The sequence below is a fragment of the Micropterus salmoides genome, unplaced genomic scaffold (genome assembly GCF_014851395.1).
Source record: "Micropterus salmoides isolate LMB-PRFRI ecotype aquatic unplaced genomic scaffold, ASM1485139v1 Ms_hic_scaffold_12, whole genome shotgun sequence".
Classification (NCBI taxonomy): Eukaryota; Metazoa; Chordata; class Actinopteri; order Centrarchiformes; family Centrarchidae; genus Micropterus; species Micropterus salmoides.
In genome coordinates, this window is record NW_024040263.1 from 10,102,183 (window position 1) to 10,122,676 (window position 20,494).

Below are 20,494 nucleotides of genomic sequence, written 5' to 3' on the forward strand. Positions count from 1 at the left end.
TTCCCCCTTGCCATTAGTAGTGCAAATAATAGAACTTTAAGCTCTGTGATTGGATGTTTCTTAGAAAAATGCACCTTGGGAGTTGTAGTTTACTTTTCATCTTATGATTTTATGCACACTGGCTTGTACCTTGAACTTTTTGTCAAAGAAGATTTTTTCCCCCTTTATTTAGGGAAGTTTTACTGAGAGCCCATCTCTCTTTTGCAGGAAAACACCCACACAATGGCACACATTTACATCTGCAAGCTGCCTTGCACATCCCGCTGTGCACTGAGCAGCTCCACTGTAGCAGTTGAGGGTTAAGAGGCCTTGCTCAAAATCAGTGATACTACTTCAGTAGTATCCATTTCTTTAAACTTTTGTTGCGGGTTCAGAATACAATTTAAAATAACAGTAACTTCTATCATTTTGTGGCAATGCCAGCATATTTAGCATTTACATTCTGTATGAGTAGCATAAAGGTAGAAGCAGCAAAATATATAGGCAATGCACTTTACAGGTGCAAAGTGGCTGTGTGTATTCAAAATCTTACGTACTGATCTGAAATGTTTGTTACTCACTGAATTTGATGCACAGATTGATTTAATTCAAGTCGCCATTACGTGAGTTCAACTAAAGATTCAACTTCAGCTGTGTGTATTTTCTAATCCTAACCTAAATATTATGTTGATTTACTGTAAATATGCAGAGCTCTGTATATAGACCTTCTGAGTTTAAGGGCTCCCACACAGATGCTGAGAAATCTGCTCAAAACAAGAAGGCCTGCTCCTACTTTGCATTTCAATTTAACATTTCAGAGAACTGGCAGCATGTTGCCTCGCTTAGCCCTCGCTTCGTTACACCCACATGGCTTCTTGCCGTGCTTGCTGACGTCCTCCACTGTTCAAAGGGCTGCAGCTTGGCGGAGAAATTGGGGATTTCCATACCAGATCCCTCAGGTATCTACACACTCAAACGTGTGTCCTGCTCATCTTCTTCCTCCTCCCCCACTCCCATCCTACAACGCCTGCCCTTCTCCCTGCACACTGCTCAGATTTCCCATCTCGGAGCTCAATTGACCTCACCGCTGCATGTCTTTGTTTTGGTTTCCTGAAATCTCAGCAGCACCTGAAAGCTTCTCCGCTGTCTCCCATATAGGGCTTGCTCCCAGAGGAGAGTTAGCTTTGTAGCAGCCCTGTGTAAAATTGCTTTACTTAGACAAGGATACTTTGGTGACGCTAATTGAAATGGAGTCCAGCACTGCTGTACTGTAGCAGGTAGGTGATCCCGGCTACAGACGGCAGCCTCTGACCCAAAGGTGCTGCCTCAGTTTTTTCCTACGAGGGTCGGCTCAGCCTCTGTCTGTGTGGGCAGGGATTTTCCATGAATGATAAATGGAAGAGGCATGGCGTCTGAGCTCTGTTTCAGCAGCAGAATGTCTCTCCATTTTTAGCCTAGATGTTTCTCACACTGTATGGGTGCATTGTTTGAGTTTTTATTCTGTTACAGGTGCAGATAGTTCCAGTAAGTTACTGAGTTAGTGTTATTATTAAATCATACCAGACAATGTGAGAACACAAAAAGGAAATATGCATCTTTAAGGACTTGTTTCTGCCATTCCTCCTTATTTTGATGACAAATGCTGATGAATTGAGTTGTAGCACTAGCTACTCAATTTTGAATGAAGATGCTTGTAAATATTCAACCCCTTTAAATACTACAATTTGTTTTGCCACATTCATTTTGGAGGAAACATTGTTGCTACCTGAATTAAGTTCAGTTGCCATGTTTTTTTTTCCAATCCAAAAGTGTGACATGCTTGTTACACAAGTTGTAGGAGCTGTAGGGAAGAGGTCAGGATCGATGGTTGAGCGTACAAATCTACAATTTTGATATGTAGGCTACTTGGTTAAGGCTAGGGAAAGATGGTTTTGGTTAAATATTGAGATTCAGTTGTGTTTTAGTGACAGGATTGACAGGTGTGGTAATTGAAGCAAAAACCCATGAGATATGTTTTCAGTAAACAGTTTGCAAAGGCGTTTTACATTGGCATTGAGCAGTTTCTAATTGAATAAAGACATGTCTTTGTTATATTGATTGAACTTAGCAGCTCAGGTAAGAAATAGGTTTGGTTTTGTCACACGGGCATACTGTAAGCCAGTGTTGTTACACCAAACATTCCACAAAATCATATTTTTATTCCAGCATAAATCAAAGGAAGAGCACAAAACTGGCAACACTTTATTTTAAGTCCCGCATTTAGCATTTATAAGCAGTATATAAACATGTAATTAATGATTTTTAACACATTAATGTAGTTGTAGGCAGATATAAGTGTTTATTAATGTATTAATCAACCACTACAGCTCCTCCTGTTTGCACCCATAAGCTGAGCCTGGTGTAAAAACAAATAATTTAAGAAAATATAATAATACACAGTTTTAATAATACATAATGTCTTCATAGGAGAAGCTAGAATTGTTGGCAAATACTGTACATTAATAAATACTGCATACAACTACATTATTATGTGTTATAAACAATTTATTAAATGCTTATAAATGCTAAATAGAGAACTTAAAGTAAGGCGTCACCTAAGTATTTGTTTGCTGTGATCTACCATTAAATCCAATTATGTCCTCTCGTAAATGGTCCTATATGCTTCTACAACCTATAGATACTGATACATCTTCATTGTCAAAGAGATCTGATGTTATTAAGTCAATGCTAAACACCTGCTTGGCAGACTTTTAACTTAAAATTTAACTTAACAGGCATCTTCTGGCAAAGGGGTGAAGATGCATTGACTCTATACCTGCAACATCCCCTGTTTGATTTTACCCGTGGGCCTTGTTGTTTTCTGTATTTCCATGTTTCCTGTCTGTATCTGAAATGTCATTAAACATTAAAGGCAAGATAGATTTAGCAAAATCACAAAGATTTTCTAAACAAGTCAAGCCCTTCTCCCGAGACATTTTAGAGGAGACACGCCACTCAATCACATTCTTAATACAACTCTATGGGGAAAGCCCGTAACAGTAAAGATGGCGGTTATCTCGCCCCTCCCGTTAGAAAGCCAATCGTCTGCTTTTAACAGCCAAGTGGGAAACATATTTCAGCCAATCGTGTGGTTCCACTGACGTAAGGGTCTGTTTTACTTCTACTGCGCATGCGTGGACGTGGTGACGCATGCGTAGTAGAAGTATAACCGGTTGGGAAAAACGCTTTTTAAACCTTATTTTGGGGCAAAGTTGTCAAACTTTTTCAGCGATTTTTATCAGATTTTAATGCTGATTCTATTCATGTAGTTTTTATGTCCTGTGAAAGTGTAGATCTGGCTCTCTCCCCATTCATTTAGATAGGAGCCTGGTCTTGTTCGTACGAAATAGCTGCCCGGAGGCGTTGTCAAGATGGAGGCCGAGTGGCATGACTTGCCTAAAAGAACTTTGCCTTCTCTCTGTCTTTAATGCAAAGTGTATTTTAGAATACCAGTTTACAGTTCTGGTTAGCAGGTTCAGCAGATAGCTGGTTAATATCCCAAGATTTAAAGTGTAAATTCATATTGATTTCGCATAAAACAGAAAACTGGTATTTCACTACTCTCATTGACTTAAAAACTTCCAAGCATCTTGCACTTTAGGCCACACCAAAATCCGTGAGGATCAGCAGGTGTTTTGCCCTCGGCAGCTGATGGAAAACATCTGCTGTGACATCACTGATTGGGGTGTGTCCAGAGGAGAGCTGCAGATTTAGTGTGGATCTACCCATTTCAGACATTTGAGTGTAGAAGTTTCCGTTTCCATCAACATACACTGACTTCCTCATAATGTGACATATTGCAATGCTGCCCCCAGTTATACTGGGCCTGTTCCATTTCACTGTCCACTCAGTGGATTCCTGTTTGATAAAAAGTGTATTTTCTGAAGCCAGAGTATTGGCGTGTCTCGCTGCAAACCCACTCCTATGGAGGGCTAGTAAAATATACGTCCTACAGGAATACTGCACTGTAATTACATTCTCCCATTAGCATACGGAGGCTCGGAGTCACACTGCACTCAGCCTCCAGCAGCACTTTGCCATATGGTCCGTCTGCGCTTCTCAGGCGATATTTGGCAAGACTCTTGCAGAAGGTCAAATATCAAGTCAGAGGACTGTGCCAGAATTGCATCTATGCTAATTGCTCTCTCTCTCTTCCTCTGCTCCCTCATCCATCTCATGCTCCTCTGTTCCTCACGCTCTCTCTCTCTTTCCTCCCTCTCGTCCTCTCCCACTGAAGTAAGTAATCTGCTTTAGGATGTTTCTGAGATGGAGATGGATTTGGTTTTCCTTCGCTGCCCCTCAGCCTAATCTCCCCCTTGTGACCACCCCGCCCCGCCTAGACACAGCTCTTAAGCACACCATCATACATCCCCCCTCTACCCCCACTTCATACACGCCTAGTCAGCAAAAAACTTCCAAATTCCTCATTACTCACAAACATCCGCAATACACTTAGCTTGATTTGCTCAAATGGATGCCTGGTGCAAAGCTGGACTTTGAATTAAAAGATTGTGGCTGTATTTCAGTTTTGGAATGCTATCACAACACTGGTGTACTGGTGTGATTCTTTGTTGGTGTGCTTTAGTGTTGTGAGCATTTAAAGGATGCGTTTATCTGAATACATATGCTATTGAGAAGAAAAATAGAAAGAAATAGCTTTTGATATTCCACTAAATTTGTTAATATTTCAGACATAAAAGTCTTCCATAATAAATTAAATGTGCTGATGATCTGTGTTGAATACGAGCTGAAAAACTGACGGTCTGCAAAGGTTGACAACAGGCGCAGAGATTTTGATCTCACATTGGATCTTAAGGGAGCTAAATGCTGATGTAATCATTTAAACTGACTGATAAAGCAATCAACTTGATTTTTTATTTAAAATCATCATGCCTTTGGTTAATATTCTCACTTGACTGTTAACCTGAAATTCACAACTCTGAGCTTTTATGGCACCCGTGAACTGAAGTGGTTCTAAGCTATAAAAATAACATGAATATTTGGCAATATAGTTTGAGCACATTCATTTCAGTGTTTTAAGAAAAGGCCGTCAGAATTATTTCATTTAAGGCTGTCGATTTTCCAAATACTAAAGAGAACTACAGTCACACTAGCAATACAGTGAAAGATAGCTGCAACAATCCGAGAGTAATTTGATTTACACTTCTAAGTGTCTTTTTTTTGCTTTAGAATTGATATTTCTATGGTTCATAATGTTATTATCATATTCATGTTGTACTCTGAAAGTTATAGTTTAGTGAGGGAGCTGTGAAAAATGAAACCTTTAATGGGCTACAGGATAGTGTTGATAAAAAAAAAACCCACTGTTGCCTGTAAGCATGACATGAACAAGATCAGTTAAGAAAAAGGTTTTGGTTTTTTTATACTGTAAGCCAGTGTTGTTCCACTAAATCTTATTTTAGGTCCAATATACATCAAAGGAAAAGCAGTAAAGCTGAAATTTAATGTTTAATGTTTATTTTTTGGTTTATCTGTTTATTTATGGGTGCGATTAATCAACGTTAACATTGTGAGTGGTGGAAATATTCAGATGCTTTACCTAAGTAAACATATGTAAGTGTCATCGGCAAAATGTACTTCAAGTATCAAAAGTAAAATAAAGTTTAAAAAGGACTAAAGTTAAAAAAGGACTGTCATTTAAAGAGGTGATATTATGCTTTTTGGCTTTTTCCACTCCTTTATTGAGTTTATATGTGTTTTGTGCATGTAATAGGTTTGCAAAGAGAAAAAGTCCACCCCAAAGGGAGTTCCCATCTCCCAAAGAAAACTCTGCTCTGAAATGCTTTAAAACAGCTCGTTTGTAGTCCAGCTGTTTCCCTTTTATCCCTGTGACGTCACAGGGATATTTAACGCTCATTTAATGCTCGCCAAGCGGCTAGTCCAACACGCCCTCAAAAACACCGGTGTAAAGACACTGAGCTGCAGCACACACCTCTCCTCTCCCTTCCAAACACTAGCTACCCTCCCGGTGGTCAATATAACAATTAAGTTGTTAGTGTGATGTAGAAACAGAGCTCAGTTAAAACTTTATGGATGAAAGATACATTTGTTACTGATAAAAAACTCACCACTCCAGATACTATACTAAACTCTAGCTCCAGTCTATGCTGACATGCTGGTCGGCAGTGGTGTGGGATGGGGTAAATTTTTGGGGAAGCCAAGTGAGAGGGGATGTCCTTTTTGGAGGGCAATTATCTAATGTATTATGCAATTACAGTGCAGGATATAATTTTACTCAAAATTGAATCATACTTTAAGGTTGCGCACTATCTGTTATCCATACACACGCTGAAAGTTGCATTTACTGACACGTACGCTCTCTCTCTCTCTCTCTTTCTCACTCACTCACTCTCTCTCACCCCAAATAGCATACATATCCCACTGCCAGGGTTGGGGAGTAACGGATTACATGTAACGGCATTATGTAATCAGGATACAAAAAAATGTTACTGCATTCCGTTACAGTTCAGAAAAAATAGACGTAAATCAGATTACAGGTAGCTATATTTTGTAAAATCGTGGATTACTCAAAGGGATTACTTTAAGCAGAAACTTTCCATGAAACAGAATACGCTGTGCTATTTGCCTTCATATATGTTTTTTATATACAGTCTATGGTAAAAACCCAAAGCAAGGGAGAGACTTGTCGCAGGTATTGATTGGCGTTTACATTCGCCAGTAGCGGCAAATGTGTGTTTACGCCCCCATCATGCAGACTCATGCATGTGCGGACTGGTTCCAGCTCCCAGTGAGTGAACACGGCAGCTGGACCGGGACCGAGCACAGCCTCCGAGACCGACAGAGGCAAGTTTGACCACTGGGGATACAGTACGAATGTGGTTTTCTTGCCGGGTTTGGCTCTTGGCAACCCGGGGCTGAGTAAGCTTATAGGACCGCTAGCAGCACGGCTAACTGACCGAAGTAACCAGCCACAGATATAGACAGAATGGCTACAGTTAGCAGTTTAGCAAAACAGTAAAGCTATCATAGAAGCTCTGTCTAAATCATCTCAGTAAGTTCCTGGATTCCCTGTTGGTCGTTGAGGCTGTGTTTGGTCCTGTTCATGCTGTGTTCACTGGGAGGCTACTGAGTGAGGTTTCCCTACGGTTCCCAATCAGGCACCGCACCCCGTGTAACTACTTAAACACCTTTATAACGTTACAGTCTATGGTAAACACTAATACTCCACCGGTGCTCCGATCTCCCAGTACGGGCAGAGTAAGCGAATTTGACCAGTGGTTGCATAGCTAACTGAACTGAATAACAGCAGCTAGTTAGCTTGTTAACTAACTTCAGCAACAAGTAAAGCTATCTGTCCTTCAGGAAACTCTGTGGATCACAGAGTTGAGGCAAAGCAGGGACATCAGAGAGAAAACTAGAAAAATATTTTCTCCATAGTTCTAATATTTCTCCTTCAATAAAATCCAGTTTCACCAGAATCTGTGAAGAAAGTTGTGTTTTTGTACAGTAATCAGTGAGGCCCGGCCCCAGAAACACTATGCTTCAGCAGCTTCATATTCTTTTCATTGGATGCTAAATTAATACAAGTCCAGAATAAGTAATCAAAATTGTAAAATGGTTTTCCAAATGGCAAACTTAAATCTCATCAAGAATACCAACAAAACAATGTTTTGATACTGCCAAAGTGGTGACATAGTGCAAAGCATATCATTAAACAGCTGTCTGTGCAGATTAGCTTCATGTCCCAGGATAGATCCATGTTACAGCACCCGCTGCCATTTTTCTGTTGTTAAAAAGCGCCAGGTCCCTGCCGCCGCTCAACTGCGGTAATGCTTACGTTTATCTTGTGGGGAATCCCTCACCTAACACAGCTCAGGCTTGTCTTTTCCTCGATTTGTGCATCAGAAAGTACAACTACCATCCAGCATTTTGGCAATGCAAAAGTAAAAAAACTCATAGTAACAGTGGAAAATAACGTCTTTTTTGCCCTCCAAGGGAGCGTTTGTCATGGAATGTGACGTCACGTGATAACTATGAACAGGGGGTGCTGCAGCACCCTCCGGACACCCCTTTGTATAATAAGTCATCTCCGTGGTAACCTGAGACAGCTCCCGTTTTTTCATCTGAATGATGTTGATCGCGTGCTGTGATTTGACTGGCATGAAGCCAGACTGCGGCTGGCTTCCCTTGGCATCATCCTGACTAATCACAGTTAGGCAGTGGCATGACAGTGGCCTCATCTGATTGGTTAGTCATTTAATTTTTTTTCACAAAGGGATGCCAACTCTGCCTGGCCTCTTTGCGTAGTTAGACAGCAGGCCAGTCTACAATGGTGGTGCAATATAGTGTTTCACCACACATCCAGCATGGCTTCCCTTGGCGTCTGGAAGAAAATGCCACTGCTGGTCGGCAACATGTAGCCTACAGCTGAATCGAAGCTGTATACCAGCTTCTCACTGACCCGCCCTTCTCTGCTTCTGATTGGCTAGTAGTCCTTAACTAAGGACTGCGCATGTGCAACCCCCAACAAAGATAATTTAGAGACAAGATGTATCACTCCGTAGCTAAAATCAACACACAGGGTGAAAAGAGGAGCTGCAGTAATGTGCGATTGTTACAGCACCCGCTGCCATTTTTCTGTTGTTAAAAAGCGCCAGGTCCCTGCTGCCGCTCGACTGTTTACGTTTATCTTGTGGGGAATCCCTCACCTAACACAGCTCAAGCTTGTCTCTTCCTCGATTTGTGCATCAGAAAGTACAACTACCATCCAGCATTTTGGCAATGCAAAAGTAAAAAACTCATAGTAACAGTGGAAAATCTTTTTTGCCCTCCAAGGGAGCGTTTTTCATGGAATGTGACGTCACGTGAAAACTTTGAATAGGGGGTGCTGCAGCACCCTCTGCACCCCTTTGTATAAGTATAAAGTCATCTCCGTGGTAACCTGAGACTCCTTGCTTTTTGTTTAGCACATTTTGAGCCTATTTTTGATGCTAATCTGCACAGACAGCTGTTAATTCACACAAATATCCCGCTGTATATTATTTAACCAGAACAAAGTATTACTTATTTATCAAACGGGTAAGAAGTTCTTCTTCCACGTAGGCCTACATTTACTAATTTGGCAGACACTATTATGCGGGAAAAAGTCACGTGAAAAAGAATGTTCTTTCTACAATTCAAACGCAGACCTCCTGAATGTGGGACGGATACACTGCCACTGTACTACTGTGTAGCTGTGTTCCACAAAGAGTAATCCACTGTTACTAAGCGTCTCTTTCGTTGTCAACTTCCGTTGTGGCCTTTTGTATTTGTGTTGTGGCTTTTGTAATCGTGTTGTGGTGTTTGTATTTCCGTTGTGGTTTTTTAATTTGTTTTGTGGCTTTTGTGGTCGTGTTGTGGCTTTTGTATTAGGCCTGATACCAACGGGCCACCATACATATATATATATGTGTGTATATATGTATATATGTGTATATATGTATATATGTTTATATATGTATATATGTGTATATGTGTATATATGTATATGTGTATATATATATATGTATATATATATATGTGTGTATATATATGTGCTGGTATTATTGAAGGCTTAAGCTGTTGTGCAGGGCACAATCTGTTTGCGTAACACTGTTGTGATGCAGGACTGGGGGCATTGGCGTGTGGATGACTAGATGAGTGGTCTGTCCATGATGGTGGCCTTGGAGAGGTACCTTTTATAAACGGCACTGGCTGGCTGGAATATTAGCTACAAGCTTCAAGATGAGATTTCATCCCCCACCCACCAACGCCGGTAACAGTGCAGGTGATGGATTGCTATACCTTCCAGGTTTGAGCTTGGCAACGCCCCAATATTCCTGCGGAATAAAGTGACAGGCAATATATAACGCATCAGTTAAGGCTGGCTGCACCACTGAAACTTTTTACCTCCCCTTCTTTAGACCCGGAGATTGGCCCTGAATGTTTGGCTGGCTCCCAAAGTCCTCATGCTCATTCACTGCTCCTCTTTCCTGTCTATTCCTAATCGTGTCTGCCACCCCACCAGTTTGCCTAAGAAAATAATCAAAATAGAGTCCAGGTTGCAAAATACCTAACTTACCCTTTAACTTTTCTCACTGTAGTTCTGAGGTCTCAGATTTATTTGGGGTGCACGAGGTGCAAGGTGTTCGTGTCAAGAAAGAAAACGATTTGGCTGACCTGGGTTTGCACACAAACTTCACTTGCAGTCGTGATGCTGTGTGAAAAGTGTTTTGTAATTATGTTGGTTTTTTTAAGCCAGCGTCCAGACAGCTAAAGCAGTGTCAGCCGTGTGTGTCAAGAGAGAGAGGGTGAATTTATATATATTTTGTTTTCAGCCTGTCAGGGCTGCATCCAAAGGATTGCAGTTATGAAAAGTAGCCTTGGTCCCGGTCTGTAAGTTAATAAATTATAGGTATTGTCAGGGTAATGTATGGGCCATGTGTTATAATGAGCATTCTGAAACACATCAGCACACGCCCACAGACTGTTCTTCAACCTGCCCAGCGCCACTGTCTCTCCCTGAGATCCCTCCCTTCCTTCTCCTTTTCAGTCTCCCCCCTATATCTGTCTCTGCCCTGCTTCTCTGTGTTCCATCTCTACTCTGATTTTTCTCCCACTACACTTTTTTCTAATCTCTAACACATTTTTTTTTTATCTCAGAGTATGAGGGGATTCTTGAGAATTCCTAGACAGAAAAAGAGAGGAGGGGGAGAAGGCGAGTTTGTAGTTGGCTGAAAAAAATCCCACCCGTAATTATGGTGAATTCAAAGTTTTATGATGTTGTGCATGCCTATGTGTGTGCCTTGAGTGTGTGTGTGTGTGTGTGTGTGTGTGTGGAGGGGGGGGGGGGGGGGGGAGGGGGGGGGGCTCTGTGACAAGGCTGGCCGGGAGCATAGAGCTGAGGGTTAGTGCCAGACATGTCTCAAGAGAAACCGGGGCACATTTGCAATCACCCCAAGTTCAAAAGGGTAATTTATTCACAGTCTGTGGTTAAAGTAGGGCTGCTCAGAATGCCAGTGGGATTGTGCTGGGAAGCAGAGTAGTAGAGACACATTATTTTCATTTTTTTCTCTCAACTTGTTTTTTTTCTCTCTTCCTCTCTTCCTTTTTCCCCTCCTCGTCCTGTTCATCGCCTGTTGTTTCTGCGAGCCCTGTGTGGCGTCTTTTAACACACGCCGGCGAGCATATTTCATTTTTACACTCATCCACATTGACGTCCTGGTGCTGATTGAATTTTGAGGCGCTGCGGCGTCTGCCATTATCATCCTCATCGTCTTGAGTGGTTTATCTCTGGCCCCAGCTCAGTGTGACGCCAAGGCTGCAGGGGAGAGGGGGCAGGGGTGGGATCGGGGTTCATGTGTTTTTATTATTTTTGTGGGAAAGATATTGAAGGATAGAAGGATTGGATCGGCCTTAACCCGGACATTTAAGATTGTGGTTGGAGGTGTATGTTGTGTGTGCATGCAGGTGCCCCTGCAGAAATTAGTAAAGCCGCCTTTACAGAAGCTGCTTCAGTCCAGTCGGTTTGATTATGATTCAACATCCCGCTCTAGCCTGCGCCGTCTTTCTACCACTTCGTCTCAAACGGCCGACGACGTGGCTTCAGCATTAACTGCACCTGCCAGTTTCAGTTAGGATCACAGGGTGTCATGGCTGCCCAGAGACCTCACACTGCCACGCCAAAATCCGCAGAGAATTATTCCACCACATGTCAGTTTTACTGTGTCGTTATCACCGAAAGCCACCGGCAGACACTTAGAATACATTGCCTACTGTGGTGGTGTGGTGGGGTTAATTTGAGGTCTGGAGAAATCTTTTCCTCCTCCTTCAGTCAGTTCAATACTCTGTCGTGTGCATTCATTGCCAGAGCGGGAAATTGTCTTTCCCCCTGTGTGTCGTTGTAGCCAGGTTGTTATGTATGCTCTGCTGCAGAGGCAGCAGCGTTGACGTGAGGCTGAGCTGCTGCCACAGCATCTTGAGTTGAGGTGAAACCTTGGTGTTGCTCCCGTGTCCCTGGTGTAACACTATCAGCCCTTACCTTCCCCCCACCTTGCTCTCTTCTGTTTTTCCTTCTCCCTTTATCCCTTTCTGTCTCGCCCTTTCTCCCTGTTGTTTCTGTATTCTTGTGTCTTTTCTCCCTCACTCTCTCCCTAGCGGTTGATGGAGTGAATTTGAAGGCGCATGCAGGTGGGGGAGCAGACAACATGGAGCTGTACTAATTGAGCCTTCTTTGTGCCTCGTCACTGCAGTGTGCCGAGGCGAGGAGGCCCAGGAGTGAATCCAAGCAGCACTCGAGAGCCCCACTGGATCGATAACGCGGGAACTTAACAAAACAGAGACATGCCGAGTGCCCAGATCAGGGTCATTATTGTCTCTGGCGAGCAGCACTTCCACCAGGGACTGATCAATGTGAGAATATGGATCAAGATAAACATTCTCGCCTCCCCTTTCTCTCCTCTTCAGCCTCAGCTCTTACAACATCACATTTAAGACCAAGAGAGCAGAGCTTAAGGCTGAAAGTACTGCTGTGGGTGTGCAGTATCCAATGTGGATGTGCACGTGGCGTCCAAAACATTTGAAGTACATTCTCTTCTCTGTGCCTTATTAGGAAGACTTGTCACAGTGCTCTGACAGACATGTTGATGTGTTTTATAGGAAGTTCTTGAAGATCAATGTTTAAGGAATGTGTTTGCTGAGATTCCCTAGCTTGGCTTTTATATAGAAACTTGGAATGGGCAAAACTGCAGATTGTCTTCCAGGCCTCGTGTGTTTAGCTCAATTTTTGTTGCCACAAATGTAACCATCACCATGTAAGCCCTGACCAAATACGGTTCAACAGCACCACAAACTACATCCTCCCAAATGATCGTACAGTTGAATCAGTGTCTCTCTTCAACAAACACTGAACACTGCAATCTTCATACAGGGAGCATTTAATGCAGGACTGTTGTTTTAGACTGCAAATGTATTTTAGCTAGTTATCCCTAATAAACTTGCAACTCAGTGTAATTTCATTGAACTTGCCACAATGCTTTCCCTGTACAATCTCTCCCATTTGGTCAGTTTGCTAAAGAAGGCCTTCCCTACATCATCCATGTATAGCTCATCCATGTGTTTTTTTTTTACTCTGGAGACCTGGAGGGAAACAATATATGTAAAGACTTAATTGCTTTATTGTACAGTACATATTAAACCATATGAAAACTTTGCATTGGACCACAACAAACACACATATCAACAAAAACATTTACTCAATGTTTGCTTGGTGGTTCAGGTGATAAGAGAACTCACAATGTAACTATGGTCAAATCGGACTTTGCACCTTTGTTTCATGCCACTCACCCATCCTTTCTGTTTTTCTCTACTATCAGATATCTTAAGAATCACAAATGATTGATAATGGCTTTAATAATATATTTATTGAAGCCTAATTGCTTCCAAAAATGATAAAAACACAACTAATGGAGCTACGATGACATAACAAGGGGGCAGGCGTCAGCCCATTGCAATTAAGCAAAAGAGAAAACATCTGCGAGAGCGTCTTGACCCTTTAAAACATAATGGTGTGTCATTTCATCCATGACTTTAAATTGGTGATGATGGTGTCCTGCTGTTCTCAGTCCCTCCATTATTCACTTGGAAGGTAATAGTAATTGCTTAATCTGGTGTGAAAAAATGGTAAATGGTTACCTCACACATAGGAAGAGGAATGTAATGACCATACATTGACTTTGTAAAGATATAAATATATCTTTGAGATCCATGATGGTCTGTTTAGATGGGACATCTCAAACTGGTGAAGTGCTGTTTGTCATACAACTGTCTACATTTTCATAAAGTTCCAACAGAAATGCAAAAAAAAAAAAAAAAATCCCACTGTAAGGTCAGTGAGTGTAAAATGGTAAATTTGCTATATTTGGCTACATAAAAGTCACAAATGTCACAGCTAGAATGCTTGCTCGACATACATTGTACAACATGTACCATACGATATGGCAAATAAGTTTAAAATGATGTAAAATAATCCCACTGCTGCTCATTTAAATAGATTGTGTTTAAGTTGTTTAGGGTTATTTTCATTTTGGACTCTGGACTTGTTTGCTCTATAAAATGTCAATCACAAGTTTGCAGAGCCCAAGGTGATGTCCTCAACATGCTTGTTGTGTCAAAACAAAGACCACTAAAAGCAGGAAATCTTTGCATTTGTGAGGCTGGGACTTGTAAGTGTGTGGCGTGTTTGCTTGTAAAAACTTAAGAGGTTAATAAATCATAAAAATTCAATGTGCCAATCCACTATCTGATTAATAGACTCATGCTCTATTGTTCATTCATTCGGACAGCAGAATTTAGAACAGTAACATGATTATATCTTATATGAATCCACCAAAATTCGAGATACATTAATATTAAATTATCGCCCAGCACTACTGCACAGTATAAATAACGTTTACATGAGGTCCATAAACTGTAGAAGCCTGAGTGTAGGAGCCTGTCTGGTGCACTCATCAGCATGCCTTTAAGGAGCCACAGATGACACTTGGTATTAAAATGTCAAATTGCCCTCCACTCAGACTAAAGTGATTTTAGTTGTGATTATGCACTATTTCCCCCGTCAACAGCAACAAAAAAAAAAATCAAAAAATGTGCTAATTGGTCATGGGGATTGGTGGGAGATTTCAGTATTTTATGTCTTTGACTTCCAAATGAGTTTCGGAAAGGAGAGGCTGTCACTCTGGCATAGAGGTTTTGGGGAAAAGGAGGAGGGGCGGCTGCTGGCGCAGGCTCAAATTGAAATGATGCACTGTTCCCCCTCACTGCGGCTACAGCTCACAGTAATTAAATGCCTCATTGTTGCTTCTTGGGAATTTGTATTGAATATTTCATCCAGCGTAATGATTATTTGGGTGTGGGTGGGACGTGGATGTAATCACCTTGGCTGGCTCTTTGATGAAATACTTGGTTTGGTGGTTGTGCTTTATAGCTGTTTTAAGTGCCCTTCTGGGTTTTTACTTTACTTAATGCCCATGTTATTTCAAACTGCTGTTCAGAACTTATTCAGTATTATTGATTATTGGCACACAAATATGTCTGTAATTTCTAGAAATATGTTAGCTTGAAGATGATACATACAGATTATTCATGATATGGCAATGGATGGCATGACCTCGAAACCTACAAATTAAAATGTGTCCTTTCCCTTTGTCTTCCACAGAGGACGCCGATCAACAACGGCGAAGCTTTCCGGTGGTTCTTTTAGAGAGGCGAACCATGGCCGCCCCATCCAACAGCAGGAGGGCAGGTGGAACTCTTGACTCTCTGCCAGGAGCACTTGATGGGTTCACAGAACCCAGCGTGCCCAATAAATTTGTGGAAGACGAGAGAAGAAAAGTGGACAGACAAAAAGATAAATGAAAACATAATGGTGTTGTTTTAACTCTGTAATTTCCTTTTCTGTGTAATTATTGTACCTTTTGACAGTATCATAATGTATATTTTTGGTGTCTATGAACGTGTTTTCAGTGTTGTGGCTGTAGGTTTACAGCCGATCCTATGTAAAGGACTCAAACAGACAATCATACAATCATTCTGAATCCGTCAAACAGAAGAGGCCACAAGGATTGATGATATAACAAACACAACACACTTTACTCTGGAGCAATAATCTATTCTGTTGATTATTCTTCAACCTTTCATTTCTGTTGACTCTTGAATTGTTTTCTCAAAATTAATCATCTTCTAGTTTTGTCTATTATTTCATTCGAAAACCAAATTTTTAAATGCCACACTAATAATAAGACCATCGCCAGCAGTGCGATGTGTCTCGTTGAGAACGTTGACTTGAAGGATGGCAGCAGTGCTTCTGTTTCTGTGTTTTCTCATTCCAGTGGACTCACTGCAGAACAGGGCACATTGTCTTGTGTAGTGAGTTGCACTTCTTCAAAATCGAATTGGACGTCATTTGATTGTGACCACAGTGTTTTGACCTCCTGACTGGAAGTCATATTCTCAAAGATGATTTAAGTACATGTTTTTACCAAATCCTACATAGTTCATCAAACCTTTCTTTCAGTTTGGATCAATAATGATCATAACTGTCTAAAAGGGAGAGAAATACCAGTAAAGGAATTGTGTGTTATGTTGAAAACATTAAAATTTAAAATGAATTACAGTACGCTATACATATCAGATGTTGTTCTGGAGCAAAGTGACACTCTGGACTTTTCTCCTGCAGAGTAAACGACAGTCCTTTCTCCTGCAAAGTGACGTTAACACATTCCAAAAACATAATGATTCAATAAGTTACTCATTGTCTTAAACCCTATTGTTGCATGTGTAAATGTGTTTTGGTTTTAAAGATTACTAAGAATTTGTATATTGTTGTTGTGATGCTTTTATGTGTTAAAATAAAAAAATGGCTTCAGTAAAAGACATCTTGACAGTAAATGTTTGATGCAAAGGAATCACCAGAGACAGGTAAAGAAATCCACCAATTAAAAAAAAAAAAAGATCAGTGATCAATTATGATCACCTGATAAAAAAAATAATTTTTTGTCCTCCCGTAAAGCATCAACAGAAATAACAACCAGAAGGCGACAAGAGGAATATAACAGCATTGGTTGCCTCCCCAGTCACGTATTCCCTTGAATACTAAAATGTTGCATGGAGAAGAGTGGTTCCCAGAGGCAGCAGACTTTAAAGGACTAGTGAAATCCCATGTGGTTTGTCATGCTGGAATGCACTTGGGAGGGAGCACGGGAGGGGGGACAAGGGGAAGCAAGAGAAGGGAGGATGGGGGTGGGGGGGGGGGGGAGCAAGACAGGCTCCTGAGATAGCTTGAGCAGCTGAGCGATTGCAGGGTCTGTGGGTTTCTGAAGGTGGGAGTAGTATTGGGAAGAGGGGGGGGCAGTAGGAGGGAAAGAGGGACAGAGGCACATTTGGGCGTCAATGCTGAGGAGAACGACCAGAGAAGGAGGAAATCATCCGGGACCGACTTCTCCCCTGACTGAGCATGCTTGCCATCACCCAAATTGAGCTGCTGACTGGTTAGGGCCAGCCAGGAAAACGACTTGAAGTGCTCTGTAGCGGCGGTGTTGGCAGCAATGTGGCGTCGGAGGCGGTCAGTCCCCCTCGCTGGTCATCAGAGGTTGATAACGTGCATCAGGGTGCGCTGGCTCGCTCACTCCCTGGCCGGTGAGATTAATAACATCAGAGACAGCTCTCTCTAATCCCCCCGCCACCTCCCACTCTGTGCTCTGGAACTGGGATTTAAAGTCCTCAGGCCTCCGGGGTTCAGTTTCCTGCTGCAGACAAGCAGAGACAGAGGCTGAGGACATAGCAGGACCACATTAGCAAGTTAGAGGGTTGTGGTGGGAATATCTGACACGTCCTCAGTCCTCGTGGGTGTAAAGGTTCAATCCAACATCTTAGACTGAAGGGGATTACAAACATCATGTGGAGATGACCCTGTTCTTTGCCCCTTCTCGATTAAACCAATTCTCTCAAAACACATTTATAAAAACTCTTAGAAGACTAGTTCATCATTCATGTGCTTATTTGCCTTCTTTCCGAGAGTAAATGAGAAGATTGATCACCATTTTATACCTGTGCGTTAAGTATGCAGCTAGAACAATGGCAGCAATTAGCTTAGCATAGTTTAGCAAGGATGGGCAAACAGCTTGTCTGGCTCATTCCATAGTTAAAAAATAATTCTCCCAACCCCTAAAGATGACTAATTACCAAGTTGTATCTTATTAATTTAATCTCTTAAGGATTAAACAAAAGAGATACAAGGTGTCCGTAGGCGTATTTAAAAAAAAAACTTTGGCCAGGTTAGCTGGCCTGGCTGTGTCTTTATGCTATGCTAGGCTAATTAAATTATTAATAAAGGCTTCCTAACTGCAGCACCTAACTTACCTAAAGCACATGAAAGTGGTATCAATCTCTAACTCTTGAGAATTTTCCAAAATGTAAAACAATTTCTTTAAAATTTTAATATTAGTTATATAAGAGGACCTTTTTTGAATATGTGTTTTAGGTGTTAAATCATACAAAGCTGAGGCATTGTTTTCCATTTCCAGTGTTCCTTTGGAGATTACAGCAGCATCACATGTAACTGTTGAAACTGTAATTTCTGTCATAACAAAAAAATACATCAGATAAGATGTCACTCTAAAAAATATTTGCAAGGTATGTAGGGTCTACAACTTTGACTCATTATCACTATGAAAAGAACCAGATGTCTTAAAGGAGAGGAGAACAAAAAATCCAGGGTTAAATTAAAGGAACTAAAAGGATCCAACCAGGGTTAGTGTAGTAGGAAAAAATAACTGGAAGACAGTTTTTAAACTGTGATGGAAGTTGACAACAGACAGTTTGATTAATAACTTTAATGTTTATCCTATGTCCTCTCTTACTTTGTTTAAGCAATTTTGCCACATTTCCAGATCTGAGCATTTACTGATTGCTGAATTTTAGATTTATAGACTTTTTTTTAGACTAATAGCCAAAACTACAAAAACAAGATCCAGATTTGAATAAGCCAGAACTATGCTTTAAGGAGAATAAGTAAACCTAACTTATGTACACAAACCTTTCCCTGTAAAAAAAAAATAGAGGCGGTAATTTAAAGATCTGATGGGTAATATTTAGGAGGATCTATTGACAGAAATGCGATATAATATAAATAACAATGTTTTCAGTGATGTATAAACACTAATAATAAGACCATCGCCAGCAGTGCGATGTGTCTCGTTGAGAACGTTGACTTGAAGGATGGCAGCAGTGCTTCTGTTTCTGTGTTTTCTCATTCCAGTGGACTCACTGCAGAGCAGGGCACATTGTCTTGTGTAGTGAGTTGCACTTCTTTAAAATCGAATTGGACGTCATTTGACTGTGACCACAGTGTTTTTTCACACTTACATAATTAACTGTTATGTTTTTATTACCTTAGAATGAGTCTACATACATCTACATACACCGTGGGTCCCCTTACATAGAGTCGCCATGTTGCGCCGCCATGTTTCTACAGTAGTCCAAACTACAGAGTGCGTTTTGTCACTACGTTGAATACGTACAAAGAAGAAGAAGAAGAAGAAGAAGTAGTAGCTGTAGTTGTCGTCTGCTTTTTTAGAAGTAAGAAGAGATATGTTTAGGTATCTGTTAGGTACCATAGAAGGGTTTGAGTTTGCAAAGTAAAAGGTCAAACCCATAGAAGGGTACAGTACTATCTTGAGGTAACAAAACAAGGGGTTAGTGGATACTACACTGCTCTCTGGGATGCTTTGAAAGAGAGCTGGAACAATGTGGATTCTTACATTCTTCCAGTAAATACCAACAAACTTCTTGTTGACCCATAACGGTAAAAAGTGATGTAATCCTGTTAGAGAAATGTCATTTGACAAAAAAAATTGTACCAGTATGCTGAAATAAGAATTTTTAGCTGTGAACTCAGCTTGAACCCAACTATATTCTCTCACACATAAATATGCACACACATAGAATTTGCTGTTTGCTGATCATTGAGCCACTAACATCAACTGGTGTAGCAAGCCAAATAGTGCAGCATTTCTGGAGATAAAAAAAGCTGAATCTACAATCAGACAAACTGATCATTAATTAGGTCTGTATGTATCACGTCATTATCATAAATGTGTCACAGGACTAATCTAAAACTGGACCCTACTGAGATTATATCTACACAACTAAGAGAGGGTGACTATAAATGGTAAATGGCTAAATTAAAGTTTTTCATGCTTATTCATGCACACTCACACACCGGTGGCAACGATCTACCACGCAGGGTACTGACCAGCCGTCAGGAGCAATTGTGGGGTTCAGTGTCTTGCCCAAGGACACTTCGACATGTGGACAGGAGGAGGTAGGGATTGAACTACCAGCCCTGTGACCCTCCTAAACCAGAGATGTCACTCAAATAAACACCAAAATGAATACAGGTCCCTTTGATGTAAGTCATGCCACTGGGTGCCAGGGGTTAGTGGGCCAATCAAATGTGTTTACCCTCTCTGTGTCCTCCACTGAAATGCAGAGTCTCTGTGATAATCCCTTTAGGGATTTTGACTGAGAATGCTCCCTCACTCTACTAGCATACTTCTTAGCCATGAGCAGAGAAAAGATCTACACACCTTCCTGTGAGGAGGTGCAAAGAAAGGACATGTAGGTTATTATTAGAAAATTAAAGCAATACTGAGGGAATATAAAATGAACCTGTCACTGTAATCAAAACAAGATCAATGGAGCGCATGTTCTAAGTTCAAGGTTAATGTCATCTTACAAATGTTTGTCATTTTATCATTCATTCAACAAGTTATCCTTTTTGAGTAATAAATCCCAGTTTCTCTTTTCCATCTCCAGCTGTATATTTGCATATACTTGTCATGCACATACTTACATACCTTACACAACGCACATAGCACTTTCCCACACTGAGTCACTCGCACACACAGAGGACAGAGAA

General features: G+C 41.1%; 1 protein-coding gene across 1 annotated transcript in view; it reads left to right on the plus strand.

The window, feature by feature from the left end:
* cxxc4 (CXXC finger 4) overlaps positions 1 to 16,436 on the plus strand; it is a 31,342-nt gene extending 14,906 nt beyond the window's left edge. The window contains exon 3 of the mRNA XM_038713278.1: positions 15,233 to 16,436. Within this exon, the coding sequence (XP_038569206.1) occupies positions 15,233 to 15,277 (45 nt within the window). The 3' untranslated portion in view covers positions 15,278 to 16,436. The remainder of the gene's footprint in view (positions 1 to 15,232) is intronic.
* Positions 16,437 to 20,494: the final 4,058 nt, after the last annotated feature.